This window comes from Coffea arabica, chromosome 8c (genome assembly GCF_036785885.1).
Source record: "Coffea arabica cultivar ET-39 chromosome 8c, Coffea Arabica ET-39 HiFi, whole genome shotgun sequence".
NCBI classification, from domain to species: domain Eukaryota; kingdom Viridiplantae; phylum Streptophyta; class Magnoliopsida; order Gentianales; family Rubiaceae; genus Coffea; species Coffea arabica.
In genome coordinates, this window is record NC_092325.1 from 43,282,009 (window position 1) to 43,307,224 (window position 25,216).

The window sequence follows — 25,216 nt, forward strand, 5'->3', positions numbered from 1 at the left end:
AAATTTTGTAAACAATACACATATACTCGACTTACAAATTTGTAAAAGCTTATATCTTGCTTATAAATTTTCAATCTTCCTATACCTTTTTTTCCCAAAAAAATAGACAGTTGTTTTTGATATAATGTTTAGATATGGTGTTTTTGGAGTTGTTTTAGAAATACATATTTACTGTAGCATTTGAAATGTGAAAAACAGTTTTTCAAAAACAGTCCAAAAAACAAGGGATCCAAACACACCCATACATACATACATATATATATATATATATATATATGGCCAAGGCAGGATCGAAAATGAGAACATATTACCATTAATACATGCATGAATCTTACACTTTGTTGGACCGGCCAGAAGACATATAAATACTCCCGCGTATCTTGAAGTAACAAGAAAGCGAGTGTAAGCGGCTCACACAACTAACCACTAACGAACTGTCAACTTTCCTTCTTCCCCATTCTTCGCATCCTTCCCCTTGCTTGCTTTGTCCTTGCTCTTCTACACGGCCCTTAGATTTCACCAACCAACACACACTTGCGGTGAATCCGATTTATGTCAGAGAGAGATTTCAGGAGAGGAGTTCCGGTGAACCGGAGAGTTAAAACCAGACCGCCTCATCCCTCACGGTCACCTTCGCCGTCCCCGTCCCCGGCACCGGCGACTCGCCGGAGGAGAAGTAGTCGTGAAGTTCACCGTCCTCGATCTTCCAAGCTTTCGAGGCGGCTTGAGATTTTTAAGAGATGCAATTCGGAGCCGGCTCTATTGAGAGCTAGAGGAGGAGGAGGAGAACATTTTGGTCAACGGAGTTTGGCTTCGCCGGAGGCTGAGGGAGTATTTTACCGACCTCAGACTTGTGCTGACATCTTCTCGGCATCTTCGGACAATATATTGTTGCCTCGGTCTCCGCGAATATCTTTGGAGGTATCAAGATCAATTACACTGGATACAAGAAATAGTTTGCTAATTTAGTTACCGTTGCTGTTTGTGTTTTATCATTATTTTTATGCCGATAGTTCTGCTTATTGAATGAATATTTTTACTTCCTTTTTTCTTTTAAGATTTGGATGAAATTTATGATACTAATTTAATGCGGTTGATATTTTAATTGCTTATGCGGATGTTAAATACATCTTGTACTGAAATAAGCACTATCATCACTTACATATCCAAAAATGACCAAAGAAAAAAAAAGGAAGAAGAAGAAGATCAAAAGGTGAGGTATGGCTCACCTCGATCAGAGTTGGGTTCTGATATTCGATTGGGACGAATTTGTGAAATGAAAATTATTTCTTAATTTCTGTCTATCGTTCGATAAATAGAATATGTTGAACTGTGAATCTATCATAAGCAGTGAACAAATTCTTGAAGATTGGTTGCTATGTGTGGCCCATATGACTTTAATTGATGATTGCAGGAATGAGATTTGTTTCAGATGCTTGAAATTTGTAGAATCATGTGAATTGGCTAGTGCTCACGTTAAATTTTTATGCAATTCTGTGAAAATATGCAGGACTGTGCCTTAACTGTTGCCAGGGTACCACCTTGATGTCTAAATTGAGTAAGAAATTTGGGTTTGCAGGGAATGCGATACAGCAAGGATGCCAAGGTGGTGGTTAATGTGACAGTTGAGGGAAGCCCTGGACCAATTCGAGCTATGGTCAAATTGGGTTCAAGCGTGGAGGAGACAATTAAGCTTGTTATCGACAAATATGGTGAAGAAGGTCGCACTCCTCGTCTTGATAAAGATGCGACTACAACCTTTGAGTTGCACCACTCCTACTTCAGCCTTCAGAGTAAGTTCAACATATTGACCCCATGCATTCTTTTCTCTACACTAATTTCTTGGTACTTGACTTGTTCCAAATAGGGTGACGTCACAGAAAGGGAAAAACAAACTAGGATACAAGCATGTTTGAAAGTTATTGAGAGATTAATTCAGCCAAAGATGTTTTTGTATGTTGTATGCAATGACAAACAAGAGTATCTTCCACAATGCAAATTTTGATTGTCAGGGATTGGGATTTACATGGAAGTCATAAAATAAGTGATAGAATTTATTTCATCTTTATACAGGCGGGCCAAATTTTGAAATCTGTAGGCTAATAATTTGTCCCTTCAGGTGGCATTGTAAGCCTTTACTGTTGCGACAAGGGTCTGAATATGGTATATACCAAAGGCAACAGTTTCCTTTTGCACGCTCGCATGTTTCTGAGTCTTAGAACCGATTGTTGTGTCTATTATAAAATCTTTAATTTCTTTCTCCAGCTATCTGATTCCGATACAATCGTTTTTATCTTGTATAGGCTTGAATAAACTTGATGCAATTGGGGATTCTGGTAGCAGAAGCTTCTACCTTAGAAAGAATAGCAGCGGTCGAAGTAGTAGTGCCTCATTAACTCCATATGATCTGTCCCGTAATGCGGGCTCTCACCTGCCCGGTTCTTCCTCAATCTGCCTTCAGAGTTTTATTTGTAGGAAGATTAACAAATTCATGAGAAGAATGAATAAGCTTTGGAAGCTCTTGGGCTGCATGAACGGTAACAGATAACTACATACAGTTCCCCTTGTCAGAGCAACGTTGTTTTAGATATGTTGCTCTCTGAACCGGGGAAGGCGTGCCTTTTCATTTTCTGTATTTTCTCATTCCTGCTTGGGGTGTGGCTTTGTCTACAAGATAGAGCTGGAAGATCAAAGTTGCGTTGTATTGAAGAATAGCTAATAATGGTTGACTCAAGTGGACTACAGGGGCTGACTTTTCAGAGCTGCTGTACCTTTTGCGGTGAGGTTGTTGGTAAACGCGCCACCCAAAGATGTGAATAATAACATGGTGTGATATTAGTAACTGCAACCATAGCAATAGCTGCTGTACATACTGTACAATGTCAAAGGATGAGATGCAAGGAACAGAGGAAGTGCGTAAGCTTAGCACAACTGAGTTCATTTTTTCTTGTTAAAATGTGAATTCAAAACAGTAACTCCGATCTGTATATGTTTATTAAATTGCTTACTTCGATATCCGAGGACAGTACATAGTAATTGTTCATCAAGCAAAAAGTGTTTTGTCTCTATTGCAAGCATTAAAAAAGAAAGAAAAAAAGAAATTAAGTATGAAGACTTCGAATGAGAAAAAAAAGCCCCCTTCCACTTAGTTGATCATCCTGCATTAATTTTGTCATTGAACTTGTAAAATCTATTGCTTTGTTTTTCAGAAAAATAAGCAACACTTATTGGACTTAAAAAAAAAAAAAAAAAAGTCCTATTGGGAGTCACTACCTATTGGACTAATTTTGGAAGTCACGGCCTGACCTGCTGGACTAAGTTTGCACGTGAGGGTGAGGATTCTTAATTGCCACGAGTGCTTTATCAACCAAATAGAAGTGTTTGCATTTTTCCTGCACACGACCACGTCTCTTGGTGGCTCCCAGAGCCAACTCTGATCAATTGTACTGTATCACTAGCTGCCTTCGCTTCAATTAGGGTTTCTGTCCCAATTGGCAGACCATGAAAAAAATCAAAGCCACTCGTTAACTTAACCTCAAATGGTGTATCTGTTTCAATTGACTAATATCTTCTAGTTCTGTGTTACCCAAATACTGGTACTTAGTAGGAATGGATGCAACGATGGTTAATAACAAAACGGGAAAAAAACAAGAATACCACTTTCCAAGAAGCTTCTCAGCCAATCTCCCTTCCTATACAAACACAGAAGTCACAAACATCAAGCCACATGATTTCACTCAGCCGTATGCTCCATGGATCGCTATAACCTTCTTGAATCTCAACAGCCTAACACCTCCCATCCCATGTACTAAAGCACCATTTAGTTTTACACACCAAGACCTGCCACTCAAATAGAATCAATCTGTCTGCCTTGTGATACATGTATACATCCAGTCCATTCATCCAGCGCCTCACCAGCACGATGTTTTATTTCATAAATTTCTTCTTTTCAACCAAAATGTCTTTTCTATCTCCACCAAAACATCGGAATCCCAAGGTGCTGAATAGCAACTCTGCTGCGGAAGGCGGCAAGGGAAGAGCACTGCTGGAATTCCCGAACCCACGTGCAAAATCCAAAACCCCAGGTGGTATTCCGGATGCTACTGGAAAGCTGGCGTCAGCTGCATGGTTGAGTAATGGGAGGAAGCCGACCAAGTTGTTAATGAATGTGAACCTGCAGAGTAGTTTGGGGCCAGTGCAGGTGGTGATGCCGCAGGAAGACAGCGTTGGGGATTTGATAAAGGCGGTTGTGGATATATATACGAGAGAGAAGAGGCGGCCCTTGTTGACAAGTAGTGATCATCGGATTTATGAGCTTCATTACTCGCAGTTTTGTCTGGAAGGTGAGGTTTTTAATTGGGCTAGCTTGAAATTATGTCACTGCCATGAATTATTTTTGTTTATTTGCATGAATGCCTTGTTTTTGCTGCATTATTTACAGTATGGTTCAGATTATGGTGTGTGAATATTTTAAACATTAATTAGACGTCCTAAAAACCAAGAAATGTTGTGAGAAAAAAAAATAGAGAGAGAGAGAGACAGTGTGTGGTGCTCTCTGTAGGGGTTTGTTTGGAAGTGACAAGTTAAAACAGGGGGGCAAAATGCTTATCCATTACCAAGTCGTCTCTGTTTGGATTGTGGGTATCAAATAACATTTTGAACTATGCCAATTTTACGAAATTAAAAATGCTTTTTGGCAGACAGAAGCATAGCTAGTATGTAGAAAGTCGACTTAAGCTCATGATCGATGTTGTTTTCGTTTTAGCCATCAACCAATTCAACCATATTAGATTCATTTCTGTTTCTTTAGCGTTTCTTTTCCCCGTTTCTTTCGAAAAGGATAACAATTAGTGAACGCAATTCCTGTGAATTGCAGGATTGAAACCAGAGGAGAAGCTGAAGAATTTGGGATCGCGAAATTTCTTTCTCTGTCAAAGACCTAGCCATGCTGTGATCAGCATCAGTTCCTCTTGTTCGAACCAGGCTAAGGGAGGGACTCCATTTCCATTGACAAAGCTCATGGATTTCTTACTATAGTTCTTAGTATTTCCCAGCGTTAAATTGTCTACAAAACAAGAACGAAGAACTTGGAAATTTCAACCTCTACCAGGCGAATAAAATTTGCTAGACGTAAATGGTTGCTGTCTAGCTACATGTCTTTTATTAACCTCATATGAAACATGAAGCATATAAAACATAACCAAGCATTCCTATCCATTCTTCTATGCATATTCCGGAGAGAATGTGATATAAACAATGTGGGGAATTCAATTAGTGACATAAAAAACACCCTTAACATCTACCAATTAATGGATTCAAGTACACAAATTTCAGTGCTTAATTCTATCTTCCACAAAGACCCAATCTTTGTAGCCACAAATTAAGTAATAAGATCGCTAAAAGATCGAAAATGCTAGACAGCCGGACCACCACCAGTTTGATCAGACCAGGCATCGATTGTGTCATTATCCTTGAGGCCAAGATCATCCGCTGTGGCGGAGCATTTTACCTTAATCCCATTGAAAGTGAACCTTATGGCATCGTAGTCCAGTTTCAGATAATTGCAATACTCAAGCATCACATCACGAAGTGGACGACCCCGCTTGATCCTGAAGTAAACTTCGTGCTCATCCACCCTCTTAATCCTAATGATAACAGAGTTTTTATACGTTTCAACCTCCATCACTTTTCACTTTCAATCAATTGCCAAGAAAAAGTAAAGAGACAGATGATATCAGTAGAGCGTCAGTCGGGATAATATAAGAGCTAGCATGGCCTGTTTAGATACCCCAAGCTTTTTGGGAATGACAAGAGGCACGCACTCGATAGTAATTGGTTCGAACTTCAATTGATTGGAAAACTGAAGAGCATTATCACTAATTACTCAGAAGAAGAGAAGTAAGCCTAAAAGTTGAGTCTTGAATGATTTTAGACATATAACCCTCATCTGGTATGCGAAAATGTCTAGAGTAGATTTCCATCGAGAGTTGAGAATAGTAGGGAAAAAATTTTATCACTCCCGAATCTAATGCACAAGCCATAATGGAATGTCCATTCAGTTTTTAATATTCGTATAACCAATATTTTGATGTCCTTCTATGTCAAAATGAAATACAATAAATACAAATTTGACTCATTTACCCTGAATTAGTTTATAGGACATTACATATTTTGATACTTTTTGTGTTATTTATTCTATAATGATATTCATTCTTCAATTGTAATATTTGATTCATTCTAACGTTTAGATTTTTTATGTTAAAGTTTTGCATCTACTACCAAATATAACTAGCAATGTAAAATAACAATTATAATTTATTTTTAATAAAAAAATTATTACACAATTGTTCGAAAATCAAAGGTTTACTAGAAAAAGATATTTTAAACACAAGAAAATTCTTTGTTATGAAAAATTACATTCAAACATTAATTAGCTTACAAATAGATTAAGATATGGCAATATAAAGATAAACTTGACATTTTACTATTTTGACATTCTACAATGGAGGTCGAAAGAGTTTTCTCTAAATTTTTTTTTCTTATGTTGAAGAATAGCCTAATAGGATTCCAAAAATTTTTTTTGGAATGAGCATTTTAGAGAGAAAGGGTTTATCCACTTAAATGATTTATACCAAATAGTGGAATGAAACGGACAAATTTAAAAAGCACATCTTTTTCAGACCATTCTTACGCATCAAAAACTAAGGGATAGGGTAATAAAAATTTGTTCAGCAGCTCTATAAAGATAAGATGGGTATTTAGAAAAATTGGAATAGGCTTCTTGCAAGTTTTTTTTTTTTTTTTTTTTTCCAAACGGTAACAAATTTCATTAATCAAAGAAAGGATTACATTGTTTGAGCAACTGCCCTTACATCAAGTGTGGCTAAACTAGTAAGCCAGATTGGGAAGGATTCCTTCCAACTAATTTCCTCAGACAAGCTAATGGCAAATTTTGCCAGCTTATGAGACACACTATTACCACCTCTTTTAACAAAAGAGAAGTAACAAACCTTAAAGGCTTGACATAACTCCAATACATCATGCAGGATGGTCCCTGCAGTTGGGTGATCCCCGTTCCTATCTGTAAGCAAATCCACCATTTGTTTACAATCAGATTGGATTTCCACTTTGTTCCACCCGCACTGTTTTGCCTTGATGACAGCTTCCCTGATGGCTAAAGCCTCCTCCACTGCTGGGATACCATTCCTTTGTTCACCACCTGCCCAAGCTCCTACTACCCTGCCATCCTCTCTTCTGGCCACAACTCCCCATCCTACTCTGCCTCCTTTAACCTCCAGGGCTGCATCAGTATTCAGTTTGACAACCCCCTGTGGAGGTGGAACCCATTTACTACTCCCATCCTCCTGTGTTTTCCTTGGTTCCGCTACCAATCCATCCCCATTTCTCACATCTTGATACTCAGACCACTCATTCACAGCTTTATTGACTATTCTTCCTGGACAGTTCCTTTCCTCATTAAATTGCACTTGGTTTCTGGATTTTCATATCTGCCATAGGATATTTACTGTTAAGGCAATGTGATTCCGTCCTCCTATTCTGTTCTGCACCTCCATCAGGCTATTCCACCAATGCCAAAAACTGTGCCTGTACTCCTTCAGACCATCCCAATCAATTGGAGCTGCCTTCCATATAAGCTCTGCATGACTACAAAAGAAAAACAAATGCTCCAATGTTTCTGTCATCTCCCCACAACACTTGCATCTATTCTCCCCTATCCCTATCCTACTCCTGATCACCTCATTGACTGACAGGACCCCATGCAAGCACTTCCAGAGAAAGTGTTTCAGCTTGTGTTTTATATCCAAATTCCATAGCACATTTCACACATTAGAGTGACATGCATTTCTACTATTACTGGCTTCTTGTGGTTCCCTCCTCCTCCCATCTCTTCTCATATCTCTAGCCAGCATATACCCAGTCTTGACTGAATACTGTCCAGATTTAGCCCACGGCCACACCAGTTTATCCTTCCCTCCACATAGGCTGATAGGGATTCCCTCAATCTTCTTGCAATCCTCCTCTCTAAACATAGATTCCATTACTACCTTGTTCCACTTTCCATCCTGGATCAGTTCATGAACCATCTGGACAGGACAATCTGCTGGCTTTGGAGAGACCACCATACCTGACCCTCCCCCTGGTAACCACCTATCCTTCCAAATATCCACTGTTCTACCATCCCCCACCCTCTTCCTAGTTCCTATCTCCAGTACCTCCCTTGCACTCAAAAGACTCTTCCATATCCAAGAGTCCCCAGCCCTTACCTGTGTCTGCCAAATGGAATTCCCTTTGAAATATTTCCCCCTCAACACCTTACTCATCAGCAGGTTAGGTTGTGTTAGAATCCTCCACAGCATCTTAGCCAACATAGCACTGTTGAAATCCTGCAAATCTCTGAATCCCAACCCCCCTTTCCCTTTAACTACAGCCAAACTCCCCCAGTTCACCCAGTGAGTCTTCCTCCTCCCTTCACTCTCCCCCCACCAAAACCTTGCCATTTCTCTACAAATTTCTTGACACAAGCTTTTAGGCAACCTACAGCAGTTCATAGCATATGCCGGCATAGCTACTATTACAGCCTTCAACAGAACCTCATTCCCAGCTTGACTCAATAATTTTTCCTTCCAGCCTTTAAGTTTCTCCAACACCCTAACCTTAATATAGTTGAAAACCTGCCTTTTGGATTTATCAATAACCATAGGTAGCCCCAGATACCTACTCTGATCCACCTGTTTCATCCCCCCTAGTAAGCCCAGAATCTCTTCCCGCTTACTCTCATCTGTATTCTTACTAAAGAACACAGATGATTTATCAGTATTGATCTTCTGTCCAGATGCTGTTTCATAAATTTCCAAGATTCTCCTTACCTGTCTTGTCTCTGTCAAATTTGCTCTACAAAATAGGAGAGTATCATCTGCAAAAAATAGGTGTGAAATAGCAGGGCTATCTTTAGCAATCTTTAAGCCTGACAAGCAGTGATTATTAACTGCCTGCTTAATCAGACATGACAGCCCTTCAGACACAAACACAAACAGGTATGGGGATAATGGATCTCCTTGCCTAATTCCTCTAGCAGGCCTAACCATACCCTTTTTCTCACCATTTACTTTAAAGGAATACACAACAGATGCCATGCATTTAAACATCCAGTTTATCCACATTGGGCAAAATCCCATTTTTTTCAGCATTTTGACCACAAAAGGCCATTCTACCCTGTCATAGGCCTTTGCCATATCTAATTTCAGAGCCATAAACTCATTAGATCCTGTTCTTCTTTGTTTTAAACAATGAATACTTTCATGAGCAATCACAATATTGTCAATTATTTGCCTACCAGGAATAAAGGCTGACTGATTACTACTAATGCATTGCTTTAGGAGAGGCTTCAACCTATTCACCAGAACCTTAGAAATGATTCTATAGACTACATTGTAAAGGCTGATAGGTCTATATTGGGACACAGAAATGGGAGAGGCAACTTTAGGGATCAAAGTAATAATAGTCTCATTAATAGCTTTCAGTAAATAACCAGAATGAAAGAAGCTAGAGATGGTAGCTATCAGATCAGTTTTGATGATATCCCAGAAATGTTGAAAAAAGAAGGGAGTCATACTATCAGGTCCCGGGGCTTTATTAGGATGTAAAGAAAACACTGCTTTCCTGACTTCCATCTCAGAGACTGGTCTGGTGAGCTTGTTGTTCATCTGTCCTGTGATCACCTGGGGAATGCCATTGAGTATTGCATCAAACTGCCTCGGATTAGTGGAAGTGAAAAGCTTCCTGAAATATCCATTGATCTCTCCTTCAATTTCCCCCTCAGACTTACACCAGGTACCATCCTCCTTTTGTAGGGTAGATATATTGTTCCTTCTCCTTCTCCCCGCAACCACAGTATGGAAATACTTAGTGTTTCTATCCCCCTCTTTTAACCATTGCACTCTAGCCTTCTGCCCCCAGTAAGCTTCCTCCTTCTTGTAAGCCTCAGCCAGCTGTCTCTTCAGAGCACTCAATCTCTCTTTTTGATCTGCCTGCTGCCCTCTGTGAACCTCTGCTATTTCCTTCTTTATCCTGTTGATCTGTGTCTTAGCATTAGCTTTACACTGCCTATTCCAACTTAGCAAAGCCATCCTACACTCTTTAATTTTCTGTTTAAATCTGAACCCCCTGGATCCCCTCTGTTGTTTATCCCAAGCAGCTGAGATAATATTTTTAACTTCCCTATGCTGCACCCAATTCTTATCAAAATAGAACCTCTTTTTCCATTTCTTGTTCTTTGGCTAAGTATCCAGCAACAACATGCAATGGTCAGAGGCCTCATTTTGAATGTGCACACACTTAGCTCTATCATGATCTCTACTCCAATCCCTACTACACAGAATCCTGTCAAGCCTTTCCCTAACCTCACCCTCCTCATCCCAATTGTTACACCAAGTCCAGGGAATCCCTTCAAAACCAATATCTACCAGTTGATTATTATTGACAAAATTCCTAAAGATTCTAAAACTTCTATCACTCCTCTGCTTCCCTCCCCATTTTTCTCCACTGGAAAGTAGATCATTCATGTCGCCTGCCAAGATCCAGTTCCTACCCCATATATTAGCTCTATGTTCAATGGTTTTCCACTGCTGCTCCCTGAGCTGATCATTACTACTAGCATATATCCCAACAAACCACCAATCCTCCTCAGTCCCCTTCCCTTCCACATTCAATTCTATTGTAAAATCAGTGAAAAGAACTCTTTTAACTACTAAGTCCCTCCTCCAAAGTACAGCCAGACCTCCAGCTCGACCTATAGGGTCAACAACAAACAGACTATCATATCTCAATCTCATCCTAATCTTATTCATAAATTTTTTTTTGTTTTTAGTTTCAGTTAGAAAGACTAAATCAGGGGAGTGGAGTCTCACAACCTCCTCAAGTTGGGAAACTGTCAAAGGGCTCCCAGCACCTCGACAGTTCCATACCACAGCTCTCATTGAGGGTTGGGAGCCCCATTAAGGTTGGGCTCCACCACCTTCAGCAAACACTCCCTGTCAACCTCTCCTTCCATCCCCTTAAATTTTTTCTGATCTCCTCCCCTTAGCTCCCCACAGTTTCCTTTTCCAATAGCCTCACCCTGCTTCCTCTTACCCGACTCCTCTATTTCCATACCAGAATTTTTCTCTCCCAAAGGCACTCTCCTCCCAACCTCCTGAACCAATCTTCTCCACCCCCTACTACCTTTATACTTCCCAGAAGGCTTACTCTTACCCATACTTCCAGCAACCTGACTTTTTCCCTTCTCTCTCCCCCTACCCCTACCCAATATTTCCTCTTCTCCACCCCCATCAACCCACATGTTATCATCCCCCACCTTCTCATTCTGAACCAAACTCCCCTCCTCAAAGCTCTGTTCCCCTTTCTCCTCTATCTTGGGTCCAGCTATCTCCCCATCCAAGCTCAGTTGGGCTTCAGCCCCCTTAGTCTTCTCAACTAGCTCTACCTCCCCTGTACTACCACTACTAATAATATTGCCTGTATTTCCTTCGCCCTCCTTCCCAATCCAGCTGGTTTCACTACCCCCCCAAGGCAAGAGTAGATTAATTCCCTCATTCTCCTTACCAAAATCCCTCTGAGACTCCCCAGCACTCTCACCATAGTTTGAAAAGCCTTTATTCTGTCTTCTTGGGCTTCTAGAGTTACTAGCTCGCATCCAAGCTCCAAATTGTGTTTCTTTGTCCAGGTAATTTCCTTTAATCTTATAATTTTTCTCATTATGTCCCAATAGTCCACAACAATAACAGAAATCAGGACACTTCTCATACCTAAACTCAATCCATCGCGCACTACCATTCATTCTCACAGTAGTTCCCCTCAACAGTGGTTTCTCAATATTAACTTCCACTAAAATTTTAATATGTTTTCCATCTTTTCCCCCACCATTAGGAAGAATAACCTCCTTAACTGAATCAAACACTCCCCCAATCTTGCGACCTATCTCTTTAGTTATCCAATGGATTGGAAGGTTCCAGATCTGCACCCAAAGCCAAGTTTTACTAAAAGCCATAACATCTATCTCTATCCCCTCCCTCCACGGCATCACAACCAATGGGGAATTATCATACACCCACGGTCTCCCATTCAAAACTCTGTCCATATCATTTTGGTTCACGAAAAGAAATTGAAACAGATTCACACCAATTTCAACAACCTTCACATTCTTAGCAAAAATCCATATATTACTGGTAAAACTCTTAATACTTGCAATATTGGCCACCTTCTCACCAATCACTTTGCCAATGATGCTCAATCTGCATTCCGCCACTCCCTGGAGAATATCCTCCCCCTCAATTTGAATTCCTACCTCCTCTTTCTCCGAGAGATCAAATTTCCTCAGCACTTCCTCAAGCTCCTCAGCCATTGCTACAATACTCAAAGGCGTCGCACCGATGATCACAGGCTGATGATCCACTACACACCAGTTCCAAGAGGAAATCTGAAGAAACAGAAAGAGAGCAGTTAAACACCAAGTTTAGCAGATAACAAAAGGACTACTACCGCCCTATCCTAACAACGAAGGCGGCAGCAAAGAACACCGCTGGAAGAAAAAAGAAAACACAGAAATCAAACTAAGGAAAACAAACGAATCTGGCTCCAGAACCAGCTCTATTAAGATTGGAAAGCTAGCTCTGTTCATTAGTTGAGCAGATCCAGCTGACCAAAGCTTCACGAAGAAAGTACACAAAGGATGCAGTCCAAACCCAAATTCTATGTGTTAATCTTCAGAAATGCATTCATTGTTTATCAAAGCAAGACAATCAGATGAATCTACGGCTCTGAAAGAGAGGAAAATGAACTGTAAAAGTACGGGAAAATTAAAAATTAAAAGCGGCAAAGTTTAAACCACCCACTAGGGGGAGAGAATCTCTACTAGAGAGAGAAAGGAAGCTCTCATAGAGAGAGAGTGAAACATGGCTTAAAAATTCTTGCAAGTTTCTCACCTTCTAAAACTGTAGCTTCATAAAATTCCCACTAAAATTTTGTAAACTTTTTATAAATTGTAGCTTCATTTTCATCCTTCTAAATCGGGTCTTTTCCTTTCTTTTCCACCACACTAAAATTCCCATACGAGTGAGAAGTCAAGTTTCCTTTCCTGAGCGATATGGATTGTTCACGAGTCATGACTCCCATATCATGTGGTGTTTTATTGGGGTTCAAATATCATAACTACCATTTTCTTGGATTATAAAGGATTAATTAGGGTCCAAATTTCATAGCTACCATTTGTAACGCTTATCCACTCATTCTGTACCTTTTATTAGGAGCACTTAAATAAAAAAAAAGGCAATCATTTGCAAGTAATTATGGTTTTGTCCTCCATTGTTTTAAATTTTATAAAATTTGATTATAGAGAATAATCAGAATTAGCAAAAGCTACTCCTAGGATAATTATAGATTTTAAATTTTTTGGTCATTAAAAAAATCTATAATTAGACTACAATAGCAACCGAGAACATCACAAAAACTGATTATCCAAAATCAAAATTTATAATTGGTTAAAATAATTAATCAACAACATGCCCTATGTACTTGAAGCAAATAGAACTATTAGTAAGATAGCATTGTAACATTATTTTGTTGAAGGGATGGAAGTGTGACAGGATTACTGATATGATTTTGTTCTTTATCTGATTGGTTTCTGAAACACAAAAATAGTCCCCCTTTTGTTCAACCGGTTCTTGACTGGTTTAATTAATTTTTTGATTTTTTAACTGAGTCGGACCTGAGGCATCCGGTTTTCAAAACATTTGAATTGAACCAATCTCATAATCTTGGGATAATGTAATCCTAGTCCTAGATGAGATGACCTTTATAATTTACTTGAACTAATTGGGAAACACTTAAGATGGAGTTTATTTACTATTAATTTTTCCAACAAGCTAAATCACAAAAGTGTATAAATACAAGAGAAAATAATAAAGTGTGTGGATTCATATTGTGGGTTACTTGAATTTGATTGATGTAATTTAAGTATACCTAAACATTATAACAAATTAACAATCTCAAATAAAATGGAAAAGGAACGCTACAATTAGAATTTCCATACAATTCATTCTCCCGAATGGGAAGGAGTCCCAGTCCCATTTTAAGACTTCCAAGTAGCACTCCGCTTATAATGTAGGGTCAACTCAAAAAGTTAAAAGACTGCTCCGCTGCGGCTTGAAACTGCGTCGTCTAGACGGCAGAACTCCCACCGTCCCACCTCTTCTTTTCCGATCCTTAACTTTCAACCTCGGCAAAGCCAAACTATTCTGGTACAGAGCCAACATCTAAGTGTAGCCCACTTCGCATCTCCACCTGCTCCTCTGTACCTGTGACCTTGTGCTTTTCCTTTTTCTATTTCATAAATTCTACTTCAATAAATACAAGAACAGAAAAACACTTTGCAATTTAGAAATCTACCATGGGAGATGTGTGGGCGTGGCTACTATTCTTCTTCATAATTATAGGAGTGATCGTCATGGTCGTTTTCCAGGTCAACCAGCTTTAGCCCTTCAACTATGCTAATATTCTTTACATGTACTACTAATGTTTTGAATTCTCACCCCCTTTTTTTAAATTATTGTATTAATGGAGATGGAGTTGTGTAGATTCTGCTGGTTTTATGAATTAGTGTACGATTTTCTTTGCAGTTTTAGTTGTTGTTTTTGTCCCAAATTATTTGAGGTTATACTTATTTGCATTCTTTTATCTTCCAGTTTGATCAGGAATTTTTTTCCAATTGATTTCCAATTTTTGGTTTTTTTTTTTTTTTATCTTAGTTGGTGGATTTGTTAGAGATGTTTCTAAAGCATCCTAAATTCATTTGCACTGGTGAAAATCAGAATACCTTGCCATAGTGACTTCAACTTTCCTTCTTTATGGTACTCTGTGTAGACATCTGTATTCTACCAATTGAAAGTTGCATAGACTTGCATAAATCTACCCTTAATTCAGAATGCACAAGTCCAGTATTTCTAGTTAAAATTTCTGTGTTTGTATCTTTTCTACGGGGAGTAAATTCATAAACCTTCGCGAATGCAACATTGCTTGAGAATTTTATGTTTAATGTATCTTACTTGAAAATTATGTAAAATGGAATATTGTTAAGTAAGGATGGAGATAGAACTAGAAGTCATTTGCTTGTTCAATAACACAATTCCAAAGTATGACAACCTATTTATTTTTTTGCAGCTTATGTGCTTGGCGGATCTAGAGTTTGATTATATCAACCCCTATGATTCAGCTTCTAGGATAAACAAAGTGATTTTACCGGAGTTCATTACACAAGGTGTTCTATCCTTGCTCTTCCTTTTGACGGGGCATTGGATCATGGCACTGCTCAGTATTCCATATTTGTACTACAATTTCACATTGTAAGTCTTTACAAACTTGTTTTCTACTTTAAATTATAGCAAATTGATCTTAGTTTTTACTTATAACCGGAAGAAATAAAATTTATCGCTTATCTGAAGTACTGAGTCTTGCTATAATTTCGTTATTCACATTTCTCTTGTGTGCTTACTAGTTTTCTATGTGGTTGTGATACACTTTGTTACTTCTTTCACTTCTTTGTTTGTGTATATAAGATGCATACTATTGTGTTTTTTGGAGATAGAGAAGTTGTAAATGTTTTCAAATAGTACCAATGTGAAATATTGTGCTTATCTTCCGAACCAATAGAATCTTTTAGGTCGATAACACTCCAAAAATATATGGTCTATAACATCAATGATCCTTAGGAGATACAAAGGAGATTCACTTTTAAAAATAATTGTCATAAAGTTCTTTCACCAAAAAAGTTTCTGATTATTGATTACTACAAATATTAGCCATTATAGCTTTATGGGCAAAAATTGTTCTTGAAAATTACATCATTGTTGGGAATTACAAAAAGACTTGATATTAAATAAATTAGGTCTTCAAGGTTATATATCAATCATAGTTCTAAAGATGACTATAAAGTTGCCATCCCATTTTGTGCCATGTACATTTCCTTTTCCTTTAAACGAACCTTATGTATTTGCTGTCTGGGAAATGTACTTTATTGACACATCATAAGACAAACACAATAAAGTGTTTAGTGAAAAGTTTTTGTATGTAGTGATTGCTTATTCCACTAGTCTGTTTGTTAATCCATTCAGGATAATTTTACCTTTAGTTTTACCAATATTTCTAATGAATACCCCATGAAATTTGACATTTAGGTTTTGGGGAACCTCCTGTAGCATTGCATGACATGTTTTCTCAGAAAGCAGATTTTGTAACAATTGCGGGGTGGGTAAAAACTTTGTGCATAGTTGTTTAGAGTCTTATGCTTAGTTTGTAGACAAAGAATTGAAATAAAGCTATTCAAGTACATTTAGTGTCTTGTAACTTAACAATTTGTCACAACTGCACACAATTCGAAACTTATTTTGGTAGCTATCACTTCACGTGCTTTTGTCAATGTCTCTTGTCCAGCTTCCTTTGAAACATTTTTTTCCTGTAATTTTTATGTTTCTTCTGAGCTGTCTAATTTGACTTGCATTTGGACACTTAGACTGCTCTTTGACTGTATCAATTTATGTTCCTGTGCTTCTAAATTTATGAACTGTGAGTTAATCAGGATTTGCTTTTAGATTTATTCCTATGAAGCTTGTTATGGTTTGGTGGTTCCGCTTAGTGATTTTGTTCCTAAATATTTGATTGCGCTGCTTCCTCATTTATAAAGTTAGATACAAATTTATGTTTTGAAAAGTTAAGGATTAGAAATCCTTGCTACATTTGGACTGAGGGATTTGACAAGGGATATGACAAATAATTTGAAATCCTCTCAAATTCCTAGGTTTTTTTGGATTACTTTGGAGGTATTTGGGTTTGTAATCCACCAATTATGTAATTACATTTAAAAGCAGCTGAAAAATTGGTGGATTACAGACCCAAATACCTCCCAAGTAATCCAAACAACCTAGAGGGGCTTGTGAGGATTTCAAATCCCTAAATCGATTAGAAATTTAGCAATTTAATGGATTTGGTGTTATATAAACGCACTATGTGCCTGCTATATAATGGTAGATTATACTCTCCTGAGTCATGTTTTGTTTGCATCAGGTATAATCGACGAGAACACCTCATAGATGTAACTGAGATTTTTAATATGCTCAATCGAGAAAAGAAAAAACGGCTTTTCAAACTTGGCTACCTCATGCTTTTCCTGTTCATGTCCCTATTCTGGTAAGTCATGGACCAATCAGCTTAACATCAAGCATCTACGTTGCCTACATGAAGGTTAAGGTTGTGATGATATGGTTTTTAACAACATTTTCATGCTTTTTGTAGGTTGATATACAGTGCATTGGAAGATGATGACCACTTCGCCTAAGACTTTCAGTGATTGGAAGATTCTGGGCACTTGAGTATGATTTTTTCTTGTAAACACTAATCAGAAAGATCAGGGTTCAGAAGTAGGTCCCTGAGCTTTGGGTCAGATTGTGATAGTGAATCCTAGATTCATTGTAACATTGCAAGATTTTTAGTTTCGCATATGTTTTGACTGCACAAGTCTTCATCACTTGCCCCTTGATTTCTTGCAATATTATCCGCCTCTAATGCCGCTCTGGAACCATGTACTGTTGCTGATGGTTTTGCCTGGTACTTTGAACAGATTTTTGCATGATCAGCTTGGGTTGTTGCTGTTGTTTTCTTAACTTGCATTTCCTCCTCGTCATGTATTCACTCTTAACGCTCAATGCTGATGTAGATATTAGATAACAGATTACCAGAAAAATGAGTGCTCTAGACAAACCAGGAAGTTAAACAGTGGCGATTTTAATTCTGGTATTATCATTATTATTATTTTTTTGGGCTGGAATTTCTACACTTGTGGGATGTATAGTAAATACCATAAATGAATAGACTAACTCCACTTTGCACCTCTGTGCTTGTTCCACATTTTCATTTTGCATCCTAAATTTTGATTTTAAACACTTTGCAACCTATACTCTCAATTTTAGGCATTTTGCACCCTAAATTTTTAAGTTTATCTAAGTTAAGTCAGTCAATGCGATGTTAGCTAAATTAATGAGATAAAGGATGGTGTAGATTAATGATAATATATTATTTTGTCCTATTTTCGATCCATTAGCTTCTTTTTTTTTTTTTTTTTTACCATTTCAAGCACATTATTATTGATTTGTATAGTTCCAATCACTAATATCGTCAACAAAAATTAATGACATAAAGGACAGTGTAAATTAATGATAATGTGTCATTCTATTCCAATTGCAATACCCAGGACAAACTTGAGAATTTAAAGTATAAAGTGTCTAAAATCAAGAGGTTAGAGTGCAAGGAGTTTAAAATTGAATTTAAAGTACTAAGAAAATGATACAAATTTGGAAGTGTAAAGTAAAGTTAGTCCTAATTAAATTGTCTTGATGCAAAATGCTAAATGCTGGATGGTATGACAGCCGGAAAATATTGGACTAAAGTAATACAAAGCCTCGTTATAATTTTGTACTATGGGTACAAAATCTTGAGGAGTTTTTTTATTTTTGTTTTGTCCATTCCACTAAGGAAATTTATTTTTTATAAATTAAATGGACAACTTAAATTTGGAAGATCATTAAGTGGTGTGTATCTCATAATTTAAAACCATTTCAACAACTGAGAATTACTCTTTCCGTCAGATATCTTTTTTTTTTTTTTGGAACATTAGAGTGGATAAATTTACTCATCAAACTCACAAAAGTTGTACTAACTCTTTTCCTCAATGTAATGTTAAAACCTAAGAGAGTAAATTGAAATTTAGTATAAAAGAATAAAATGTTAAAGATGAAACACAAGAAGGCAAAGAAGCAAAAATGCGACTCGTTCAAACTCCAAAACTTAGGGGACTCACCCTGCAATTTTCCAATTTTCCAATAATTGTACAAAATGTTAGCACGGCTAAAACCCTTCTCCGTCAGCTTTGGCATCCAACCGCAATCTGCTCTGTTTCTCGGTCACAGTCACAGTCTTTTCAGTACCTCCCCCCCCCCCCCCCCCTCTCTCTCTCTCTCTCTGACTCGACGAGGTTTGTTCTGATTTCTTGATTATCTGCTTTATTTGAGTAATTATTTAACCAAAATGCACGAGTTGCTTGAATAGAGCTTACTTCAGCTGATCCTAGGTTCGTGGTAATCAGATATATGTAGTTCTTCGTGGCTGGTTAGTTTGGTGAAGACTTACAAGTCCACGTGTAGCTTTTTCTAATGGGCTAATTGCTCAAACCTGTGCGATGAATTTTTCTACCGATACCAAGAATCTTGGTTGTTGAGGCAAATTCGGTTTATTAAATGGGAATTGTAAGAACCCTTGAATTTTGGCTCGGATGAATGATATGTTAGAGAGTTATTGTATACAACCAATTAGGAGATAAGCTTTCAAATTACTAATTTGAGTAGTTTCTTTTTGTTCTCTATCCTGTGGTTGTGAAATTATGGTATCCTACTATGTTTAAGCCTGTAGTTGTTTTTTGTCAAAGAAATATTGGTTTTATGAATTAAATTCCTGTATTTGGCGCATGTTTGAAAATCTTAGTTGTTTAACCTCCATAATTGGTGTTATCTGGCACCTTAAGTCCCGCACATGTATCTGATCAACCATAAACTGCTCTTGCAAGATCAAGTCGATATCTGATAGCTCAGTTTCATATAATTTGATTGTTATTTATGTGTTATAAACTATCATTCATGCTTGTTGTCTTGCTTCATCATTTGATGATACCACCACCAAACTGATATGAATTCTCGCGTATCAGAATCATGGTGGTATCACCAAAGACGACATGGGGGTTGCTAACTCTCATATTTCTGGTGCACAGAGTTCAACTATATGTGCATCAGGTTACACAAGTATCTCTGTTTTTCATGATAATAATCCTAAGTTGTTAAACCAAAGCAATATGTATGGCATTTTCCTGGTTACAACTCAACTACAGTACTCAGGCAATGACATCTACATAATCTTTTGATAAAATGCTGGGGTAATAGTAGACAACTCATTGGAGTAACATGAGAAACAACTTTGTTTGCATTGCATTTTCTGGAAGAGATCTTGGAAAACTATTGTGTCACTCTTATTGCTAGCAGAATCTATTGATGAGTTCACGAAACTGTGCCCTTGTAAATTATAATTGAGGAAGATTGTTTGAATAGATCGCTTTCTACATCGTCTGCTACTTGCTTGTTAACTAGATGTTCCTCTATCCTAGATTTAAGTTGTAGCATTCCATGCATCATTTATGTTCTGTGGATGGTTATTATCCTCTTACACACCTTTATTTTGACTCCAGATTATAAATCTGGACAACATGGTGAATGCCATCAAGGGACTGATGATTTCATGGTAAATCACATTTTTCTCCACTTGTTACGGGAATGTTATTTTCTGTTTGTCAATTTTTTGCTTTCATTAACTAATTGTGACGCATTGCACGTCATGTTTCTGCATCTTGTTCTAGCTTTCTTTTAACCAACACCGTATTTTCTGTCCATGCAGTGACGTACCTATGGCTCAATTCATCATCAACATGAATGCAGCACTCCCTCAATCACAGAAGTTTATTATACATGTTTTAGATAGCACTCATCTCTTTGTACGATCTGATGTTGCTGGAATGATAAGATCAGCCATTGCAGAATTCAGGGAGCAGAATACTTATGAGAAGCCTTCTTAATGCTTTCAAGTGAAGTTTAATGATGCCTCTGCAACAGTCTTTTGGCATCTCAAAACAGGCGGTTGCTGTATTCTTGATGGGTTGAAGGAAGAAGAGATGAGACTTCTGAGCTTCACTTGTTGTTACAAGTTCTTTCGGCTGTTAGTCAACCTAATGCTGAGCATACGTGGCATACAATTTTGTTATGACTGCTATATAAATTTGGTTGCAGTTGCATTCTTAGAGAGAACTTGAAGAGCTTGTCAGTTAGAAACTCTGGATTTTTTTTCCCTTCAGTGTTTTCTGGGTTCGAGTAAATTTAGCTTTCCAATCCTCGATTAATTTTTGGCATGCAAGACTTAATATTTCGGCATCAAAGGAATTACTAGCAGTTCATGTAAATTCATTGCGTGTTAGACAAAGTGATCCAAATGAACTCACTCTATCGAAGCTGATTCTAATCCAAGAATGAAAATTATATTAAATCTGGAGTTGTAAAATGTTTAGCCTTAGACTGCACAAAAGGAAAAAAAGCACTGTCAACACTAAATTTTTGTGATCATTGGTGGTGTACATAGCTAAAATAATTAGTGCCGTTTTATTCTCTTCCAAGTCTCTTGATCCAAGCTTGCACGGGCTTCCTTGGTTCGGACTTCCGACCGAACTTCATTACTAGAAGGCAACTAGGCTAAATAAACTCGTATCAAGCAGCGCGACTTCAGGTTCGTAACTGAAAAACGCACTATTGCCCTCGCGCGTTTCCCCCGGATATCATAAACAGCCTTTCTCTTGCCTCTTCCTCGGTCACTCTATCCAGCAACGATGGCAGTGGTCTCTCTCCGTCCCGCCACTTCTTCATGTCTCCGCTCCAGCACTAGAACCCCTCAGCCTTCTCTCAGGTACCCTTTCTCTTTCCACTTAGAAATTTATTTTCTATATGCTTTCTGGACACAGAAATTAAGAAAAAAATGAAAAAAAGCATCTTTTTTCCTTCATAACTCTGGAATCTTTTTCTGTGTGTTTTGCAGTTGTGCAAGCAAAGTCTATGTGGGTTTAAGGGTTCAATGCCCAAGTATGTGAAATTCATTAAGTTAATTGCTTTATCTCTTATGGGTTTTGGAGATTTGGTGAACTTCAGCTTTATTATTATTATTATTATTTTTGTTTTAACAGATTCTTATGGGATTTCAAAAAACAACCTGAATGTCGAATTCTATAACAGAGTTTACCAAAGCATCGAATCCAGGTAGGCTTTGGGCTCCATTTTATGGGTTTTCAGTTTTCTTTTCTTTTCTCTTTTTTGGCTTCAAATGTTCATTGATCATATTTGTGGATTAATTAGGTCTTTCAAGTTAATTGGGTAATATTAGTTGGTGAATTTTGTTCGATGAGCTAGAATTTGTGAAAATTTTCTGGAAAATTTTTAAAGGAGTGAGTCACTTATTTGGCAGGCTAATTTGACTATTTGATTTTGCAACCTTTTAGCTGGGTGATATTGCATTGACGTATTTATATTCTGATGATTCACTGAATTGTCAGGTAAAAATACAGGAAATGCACCACCCCTGCTACCAAGTCCCCTTCCTTTCGTGGGCCACGTTGAATTTTGTTGGGCTGGGAAGGGTTAAGGCGAAAGTTCAGAGTTCTTACAACTCTTTAGTTGATTATTTTTCGCTATTGGGCCAATTGGTGTAATATTAAGTTTGATGAAAGAGTTTGAATGTTCATCCTGAATTCTTGTCTGACATTTGATGAAATTACAAGCATCAGGTCGGCAGAGAGATTGAGGTTGTGGCAGGGCAGCTCCCAAATATTTCTCCCCTTGCTTCCAGCTTGTGCAAATTTTATATTAGTAGATGCGAGATTATTGTGCCAGGCTCGTTTCCTTAGTTGCTTTTCTTGCTATGCAATGTGTATATTTTAGTGCATGCTTTTGATTTGCCTACGAGCATTTCTTTAGAAGATTTGAAAAATTCTGATGTGTCATTCCTGGTGGCAAAGCATAAGTTTCTGGTTAATATCGGCATATATGCCTATGAAGATACAAAACTGTGTATAAGCACAAGAATGTTTCAATTTTATGTCACCATTGTCTGTGTACAAGGTCCATATCTGCTATACTGCATCATGCCACATAAAACATTTTTAGTAGAATGTATTGAATCCATTCATTTCTTCATTTCCAGATCATGTGACACTAAGGCAACACGTGCACGTATTACAATGATGCCGATAGGGACACCAAGAGTGCCTTACAGAAATGTGACTGAAGGGACTTGGCAGTGGGTAGATTTGTGGAATGCTCTTGTAAGTCAATTGGCTGCTTTCTACAACTTAGATGTAACTCATGCAATTCTAGTTGTCTGGAGTTCAAACATATTGGAATATACAACCAAACAATTGACCTAGATCATTTGTGTTTCAACTGTTCCTTTTTTGAGCCTAAGTTAATGGGTGGATTCTCATCCTTACAAAATTCTTGCCTAGTTTTTCTGTGTGATCTTTGCTTGTTCCTTTTCTTGCATAAAAAAGTAGTTCACCAAGTTTTCTGATGCAGTATCGTGAACGTGTTATATTTATTGGGCAAAATATAGATGAAGAATTCAGCAATCAGATACTGGCAACCATGCTGTACCTTGACAGCATTGAAGACTCCAAGAAGCTGTACATGTATATCAATGGCCCTGGTGGGGATGTGAGTTGGTTATTTAGACTTCTGTACAAATTAATTTTTGGTTTTGTTTTCACATCTTCTTGCTTCTGGTGTAGCTCTCATTTTTTCTGAAATTTCCTCCTTTTGCAGCTTACTCCAAGCATGGCTATATATGACACGATGCAGAGCTTGAAAAGCCCTGTTGCCACCCACTGTGTGGGCTATGCCTATAATCTGGCTGGCTTTCTTCTTGCTGCAGGTGAAAAGGTAATGATTTCTTCTGATAAAGTCAAATATCAGGCTTATTGCTGTCTGATATATGTCATTTTGCTCAATTAACTAAACTATCACAGATCTATTAGTAGTTATAGATCACAATTTTATCTACTTAAAAGGACTTTCGGTTGGTTTATGTTTGATAGTGTTCTGTAAGAGTGTATAGGGTAGAATTATTTGCATTTTGCTTTCTTATGCTGTTGTTTCACTACAAGTGATCTCTTTTAATAACATGACCAACTTTCGGTTCTCTCTGACCTTTGTGCTTTTTGACATCTTATGATCTAAAGGGCAATCGATTTGCAATGCCTCTTTCAAGAATTGCATTACAATCTCCTGCTGGGGCTGCTCGGGGCCAGGTGCAATTATAGCCCTCTTTATTATTCTATGAGTTTGACTCCAATAGTTTCTTTTAAACGTAATGATGATTACCTTTTGTTGTTGGGCAGGCTGATGACATTCGTAACGAAGCAGATGAACTTATCAGAATTAGGGATTACCTCTTTAAGGAGTTGTCACAGAAAACTGGCCAACCAGTTGAAAAGGTATGGCTTTCCATATCCGCTCTCAGATTGACTGATAAAATTGTTTTTTAAAGTTTCAAAGAACGTGGAAGTGGCAAACTTCTTTGTCTCATCTTCCTTCTTGTCAATTTGCTTATATTATATTGTCTGGCATGTCAGAGTGTAATAGCTGAATGTTGTTGTGCAGATTCACAAGGATTTAAGTCGAATGAAGCGGTTTAATGCTCAAGAAGCACTTGAATATGGGCTTATTGATCGCATAGTAAGGCCTCCGCGTATTAAGGCTGATGCTCCAAAGAAGGAGTCTACAGGTCTTGGTTAGCTTATTCATTGCTTGTCACAAACAAATGAAAAGGTTGTTGACTATATATACCAGAGAAGATATTCCTGAGTTTTGAGGTGATGAATCGAATGAATTGGCGACTGTGTAATTGATGCTTGCCATTCGTGATCTACTGGCTTACATACTGAATTATTTTCATATTTTTCCTGAATCTCTTGAAGTTTTCTTTTGCTAGATCTCACTCTAAGCAGAAGATATCATGGAGAATATTAAATTTTCATTTTTAGATAATGTAGTGGGGTTTCTGCTAGGGCATGGTAGGACAACTATAGGCTGCAATTATTCTAGCGGAGCTCTTCTCTTTGCTTGAGTAGCAGATATAGCAGAATATGCTACCATGTCTACGTGCAATAAGTATGTTGGTGTTTGTGGAGCAGACCCTGCAGTTTCTTATTTTAGACCTTAAGCTTCTACCGTAGATAGGAGTTGCTTAACATCGGCCCTTCACATAGATTATGATATATTGGCTTTGCCGAATGCGGTTAACCACATGATCATAAGCACATTCTTGGGAGAAAGGGATATTTAATCTGGAGATGAGCTTTTCCAGTAAATGGCAAAGCAGAGAAATATATCATCACTGGTGTTGAGGATAACCTTTGTTTCATTTAACAAATCATTATCGCCACAAAAGTTGTGGTCAACTGAATAATCTGAGTGGGCTTTTTCAAGTTTAAATGAGCACTTGCAGAAACCATTGA

The 25,216-nt window shown here is 37.8% G+C and overlaps 5 protein-coding genes and 1 long non-coding RNA gene across 6 annotated transcripts; 5 read left to right on the plus strand and 1 right to left on the minus strand.

Annotated features, from left to right (window-relative positions):
• Positions 1 to 381: 381 nt before the first annotated feature.
• LOC113703346 (uncharacterized protein At4g22758) lies at positions 382 to 3,068 on the plus strand. Its single transcript, XM_027224682.2, has 3 exons — positions 382 to 921; positions 1,580 to 1,793; positions 2,304 to 3,068. Exons 1-3 carry the CDS (start codon positions 553 to 555, stop codon positions 2,546 to 2,548), a joined length of 828 nt encoding a protein of 275 aa, XP_027080483.1. The 5' UTR covers positions 382 to 552; the 3' UTR covers positions 2,549 to 3,068.
• A 393-nt stretch (positions 3,069 to 3,461) lies between these two features.
• LOC113705392 (uncharacterized) lies at positions 3,462 to 5,167 on the plus strand. The gene is made up of 2 exons (XR_011820678.1): positions 3,462 to 4,343; positions 4,877 to 5,167. It is a non-coding gene; the product is annotated as an uncharacterized lncRNA (long non-coding RNA).
• A 5,131-nt stretch (positions 5,168 to 10,298) lies between these two features.
• On the minus strand, positions 10,299 to 10,997 carry LOC140013592 (uncharacterized). The gene has a single exon (XM_072062937.1). It carries the CDS (start codon positions 10,995 to 10,997, stop codon positions 10,299 to 10,301), a length of 699 nt encoding a protein of 232 aa, XP_071919038.1.
• Positions 10,998 to 14,119: 3,122 nt separating this feature from the next.
• On the plus strand, positions 14,120 to 17,647 carry LOC113705393 (protein cornichon homolog 4-like). The gene is made up of 4 exons (XM_027227239.2): positions 14,120 to 14,536; positions 15,235 to 15,416; positions 17,134 to 17,256; positions 17,362 to 17,647. Exons 1-4 carry the CDS (start codon positions 14,465 to 14,467, stop codon positions 17,402 to 17,404), a joined length of 420 nt encoding a protein of 139 aa, XP_027083040.2. The 5' UTR covers positions 14,120 to 14,464; the 3' UTR covers positions 17,405 to 17,647.
• A 1,325-nt stretch (positions 17,648 to 18,972) lies between these two features.
• Positions 18,973 to 20,969, plus strand: LOC113703348 (general transcription and DNA repair factor IIH subunit TFB5). Its single transcript, XM_027224687.2, has 3 exons — positions 18,973 to 19,096; positions 20,357 to 20,409; positions 20,563 to 20,969. Exons 2-3 carry the CDS (start codon positions 20,375 to 20,377, stop codon positions 20,738 to 20,740), a joined length of 213 nt encoding a protein of 70 aa, XP_027080488.1. The 5' UTR covers positions 18,973 to 19,096; positions 20,357 to 20,374; the 3' UTR covers positions 20,741 to 20,969.
• A 487-nt stretch (positions 20,970 to 21,456) lies between these two features.
• LOC113702879 (ATP-dependent Clp protease proteolytic subunit-related protein 2, chloroplastic-like) lies at positions 21,457 to 24,666 on the plus strand. Its single transcript, XM_027224036.2, has 9 exons — positions 21,457 to 21,618; positions 21,748 to 21,791; positions 21,893 to 21,965; positions 22,906 to 23,026; positions 23,277 to 23,414; positions 23,523 to 23,639; positions 23,939 to 24,007; positions 24,098 to 24,193; positions 24,360 to 24,666. Exons 1-9 carry the CDS (start codon positions 21,542 to 21,544, stop codon positions 24,492 to 24,494), a joined length of 870 nt encoding a protein of 289 aa, XP_027079837.2. The 5' UTR covers positions 21,457 to 21,541; the 3' UTR covers positions 24,495 to 24,666.
• Positions 24,667 to 25,216: the final 550 nt, after the last annotated feature.